The 4,635-nt window shown below is 33.6% G+C and overlaps 1 protein-coding gene across 1 annotated transcript; it reads left to right on the top strand.

Annotated features, from left to right (window-relative positions):
- The first annotated feature begins 714 nt into the window (after positions 1 to 714).
- LOC102857568 (olfactory receptor 14J1-like) lies at positions 715 to 2,453 on the top strand. The gene is made up of 2 exons (XM_006893980.1): positions 715 to 1,437; positions 2,346 to 2,453. Exons 1-2 carry the CDS (start codon positions 715 to 717, stop codon positions 2,451 to 2,453), a joined length of 831 nt encoding a protein of 276 aa, XP_006894042.1.
- Positions 2,454 to 4,635: the final 2,182 nt, after the last annotated feature.

Genomic DNA, 4,635 nt, shown 5'->3' with positions numbered 1-4,635 from the left:
ATGACTCTCATAGCAACACCATGAATAGAAGATCTGAAACTTGCCGCATCCTGCATCATTGTCACACTCTCTGACATGCTTGACCCCATGGTTGTAGTCATGGTGTCAACCTACCTCATTGAGAATCTTCCCCTCGTCTATTGATTCTGTACCTTTTCAAGAATGATGATGTCTTTTTCCAAGCACTGGCCCCTCCAGAAAACATGACCAACTTATGGAAGACAAAGTTTCACCACCTTTGTTTATAAGGAGAACTCTGGTTTCACTGTCTCCAAGAAAAATTTGTTTATTCTTTTGACAGGTTATCATATATTCAACAGCCAATTAAAAATGAGAGTATCTATTAGAAATGTTAGTTATAAGTGGATAAAAGCTGGCAAAGAAACACTATTTGAAGTTTAAACATTAGTTTGATTAGTAATACAATTTTACTATAGTGATATTTTATTATATCCTTCAGAAGTTGAATAAATTAGAGAATAAATAAAAAGTAATTAAATACATCTTTCTATAAAAGTGACTTTCTTTTTCTATCCTAGTTATGAAGTGTCAAATAATACATTTTTCATGACATTCCAACTCATGAAATTTTCTGAAGTTTGGTGGCAGCAGATCCTAACTGGTATGATATTTTTTCTAATTTTTCTAGTGTCCATTATTGGCAATCTCCTAATAATTATGCTTTCTATCTTTGACCAACATCTTCATACTCCAATGTACTTCTTCCTTAAACAATTGTCTTTCTTAGATCTCTGCTATATCTCTGTTACTCTCCCCAATGCCATTACAGACATCTGGACCAGCAGTAACTCCATTTCTCTCTTGGGATGCATGCTTCAAGTTTTCTTTGTTGTTTTCTTAGCCTGTACTGAAATGGCTTTGCTCACAGTGATGTCCTATGACCGCTTTATTGCCATCTGTCACCCTCTGCATTATGAAATCATCATGAATCCATGTACCTGTGTGAAGATGGCCATTTATTCATGGTTCAGTGGTGGAGTTTCTGGAATTCTCCACACAGCCACCACATTCTCTTTGCCCCTCAAAGCTTCCAATGTGGTTCATCAATTTTTCTGTGAGATCCCTCAGTTACTTAAACTCTCTTGTTCAGAGAAGTACTTTGCTGAAGTTGGGGCTGTTGCTTTCACATCATCACTGAGCTTTGTCTGTTTTGTCTCCATTGTCCTTTCCTATATTCACATTTTCTCTACTGTGCTGAAGATGCCAAATACTGTAGGTCAGTCCAAAGCCTTCACCACCTGTGTTCCTCACCTGGTTGTTGTGACTTTTTTCCTCAGTTCTGCTGCAGTGGCCTATTTGAGACCATCTGCAAGTATTCCCTCTATTTCAGACTTACTGGTTTCTGTGTTATATACCATTGTGCCTCCAACTCTAAATCCTATTATTTATAGTCTAAGAAACAAAGAAATGAAGACTGCTCTGAAAAAATATTTTAAAAGCAAATATTTTCGCTTTTTCACTTACTAAATATCTAGAGATAATGAAAATAAATTGAAAGTCTGGGGAAAATGTCTAATTAAGATCTCTGTATAGCTTTTAATCCTACAAATCACTTTGTTCATTTTTTAACACTCCAGTTTCTTCCATAATTCTCTTTTCTAGTCTAGTTGTTTCTATTTTCACAAAATACAACATTCTTATAATTTTTGTCCACTTATACTTTTTCTTCAAATACATATTATCGTCATTTCTTTATACAAATCACAAAAAAAGGGGAAAAGCAATATTTTCAAATTCAGAGAGAATGTATTAAATTTATGTAGATTGTTGTATACGGTTGAGTTGGAACTGACCCATAGCTCTTTTAGGATTTCAGAGGCAGTACATTTTATGAGAATGAGGATCACTCATGGCCTAGGGGAAAGGAGCTGTGCTGCAACCCCAGAGGTACACAGTTCAAATCCACCAGCTGCTTTGCAGAAAAAAAGGTGGATAATCTCTTCCTGTGCAATTAGCTGACTCTGAAAATCTGCCAGAGGGTCAAGGTCTTTTATGACTCAAGGTACAGAACAACAGCTAGTTGTTGAAAACAAGTTGCTCAAGGAGAGATTGTCTGTCTTTCTCCCACAGGGTAGCTAGTGGATTGAATTATTTATTCTTTATACTAAGTGAAAAGGATTATTTAAAATTATTTTGGGTGTAATGAAGGATAAAATGTAGGTGATCTTTGACATAGGGAAATGCCATTTTATCCAGAAATGCTGAAAAGCTGAATTTTATAATATATAAAAAAATTATAAGTTCTTTGAAAACATTGAATAATCAAATTAAAATTTTTTTTAAGTTCTGAGCATATTGTAATTTAGAAACCGTTTACTTTCCAGATGGGATTATCTCTTTTCAGAGAAAAAGGTGACAAAGAGGATGGCTATGTAGATGTCTACATGGAGAGCATTGTAGGCAAAGGGATTGTTGTGACAAATGACTTATAGTGTGACATTTCTTGTAGACTTAGTATATAGCAAAGTAGTCAGTAGAAAATGGTGGATTTTTCAAGGATGATAGTGGTATAAAATGAAGTCTTAAAAAAGGTGAATGGAGGGTACATAGTGGAGTGGACTTGGGCGGAGGGATTGTATAACAATGTAAGACTTTTTACTTTTCAAAGAGAAGAATGAACTAGAGGGGAGGGATGAGCAGGATGAAAAGTGCAACAATAAATGAATGGAAATCCAAAATCTCTGTAAATTTTCATTAAAATGAATAATAATAATTAAAAAGAAAATGAAAAGCAAAATAAAGGTGAATGGAATGGATCATATTTTTATTTTTTTTTAAGATTATTCTGAAATCTCCAAGTGGAATGGGGATTTTTCTGATTATTTTAGTGAAAGATAAAATGTCTATTTAGAATTGAATTTATTATGTGGTAATTGTGACATTGGGATTGAATGTGTCAGAAATTGTGAGGATGGCACTGGATAGGACAGTGTTCATTTTGGTTGTTCATAGTGTCACTGTGAGTCATGTTCAACTTTATACCGTCTAACAACAAATACCAATAGTTGCAACAATACATACAGAAGAGGTATAGGTCTAACAGAGAGGATGGAGTTGCTATCATACAAGCTGAGTTGGGAATATGTGTTTGGTAGTTTGAATATAGAAATCAGAGTTGGAAGTTTGGTGTTTGTTTTACACCCAACTCTAGAAATCAAATCACTTAGTCACTCATTCATTACCAACTCATAATTGATTCTCCAGTGGGTTTCTGCAGCTATAAACTGCTATAAAGGAGATTGTTCATCTTTCTTCTACAGGGTCATTGATGGATTCAAACATGACATAGGCATGGCCTTTGACTTAGTGGCAGAACTTCCTAAACGAAGTTAGAGATATATAAAGATAGAATCCAAAAGGGAAATCTGATGTAGTAAATAAACTTGAGATTCAATGTCATATTAATGGCATAAAAGCAAAGAGAATATATGAGTTTATTCAGGGTTACTTGATAAAGAAAAAAGAACAAATTTAATTCTGGGGTAGCCCTCATCTTAATAAGGTTGAAAAGAGAAAATAAATTTCCAGAGGTAATTTAATAACTGATGATTACAAGAGAAAACTAAGAAAAGATTCTATATTCATTCCAAGTAAAATAAGTGAAAATGGGATGGATGAGACCAAGAATGGAACTTTAGATATTACATAGATGACACTTTCTTTTTACAAGAACAGCATTATATGTTTTGAATTGTGTTTGCCAAAATAAATACTAAATTCCAGAACCCTGGTGCCTCTGAATCTGACCTGACTTGGAAATAAAGTTCTAGAAGATGCTAACAGTTAATGTATATTCAAATAGAGTAATGTATCCTCTAATCCAAGCTGAGTGATGTGCTTTTAAAAAGAAGAAAATCTCAGACACAGAGAAAACTGCATTGTGAAAACAGAGACAAAGATTATGTGCATTATGTACCACAGAGTTGGATTCACCTCATAACTCATTCCCCAGAGAGTTTTGATATACTGTAAACGCTGCAGGAAGAGATTGTCATACACAGAGAACTGTCAAGGGTAGCTGGTCATTATTAGAAGCTAAGATAGAAGTGTAAGACAGACTCTCCCTCAGAGTTTTAAAAAGAAATTAGCATGAACTGATAAACAGATTAACCTTCAGGACATGGATAGGTTTATTTTCTTATAAAAATAGAATTTATGACAGTTTGTAATAAAAACATCTTGGGTTTTGATGGTGGGGGGGTGGGACTGAATGCATAAATAAGTTAATAGAAAATCAAATTGAAATGAATTGAAAATTATCATTAACTCTTCAAAACATCTTGAATAATATGGGAAGTAGAAATTGAGCAATAGAGATAAAATTAAATGGGGTAAAATATATTTATTTTAAGTTAAAAAAAATAATATATACTTCTGAGTGCTAATAACAGTTCAGAAAAATAGAGGAAAGTGGTTATAGTGTATAAGGTGTTGAGTTGTTCTCCTAGATTGAATTGTGTCCCCTAATACATGTGTGTAATTATATAATGTGGAATTTGTATAATGATATTTCATTATTAACCAAATAATTTTAAAAGGATCAAGAATGGAATGAAACATCACTTAATCCTGTCACAGTTCAAGTCCTATATATGTAACAGGAGTTTTTGTAGG

Source organism: Elephantulus edwardii, unplaced genomic scaffold (assembly GCF_000299155.1).
Source record: "Elephantulus edwardii isolate Elephantulus edwardi_28Jun2011 unplaced genomic scaffold, EleEdw1.0 scaffold00133, whole genome shotgun sequence".
Lineage (NCBI taxonomy): Eukaryota > Metazoa > Chordata > Mammalia > Macroscelidea > Macroscelididae > Elephantulus > Elephantulus edwardii.
Note: the sequence above shows the minus strand (reverse complement) of the source record. Positions and strands in the feature narration are given on the sequence as shown.

Bases quoted from the DNA above. Each gene is read 5' to 3' on its own strand.
- LOC102857568 (XM_006893980.1), top strand. From the start codon at position 715: ATGTACTTCTTCCTTAAACAATTGTCTTTCTTAGATCTCTGCTATATC. The intron at 1,438-2,345 runs GCTCTGAAAAAA...TTTACTTTCCAG, and splicing joins GAAACAAAGAAATGAAGACT to ATGGGATTATCTCTTTTCAG.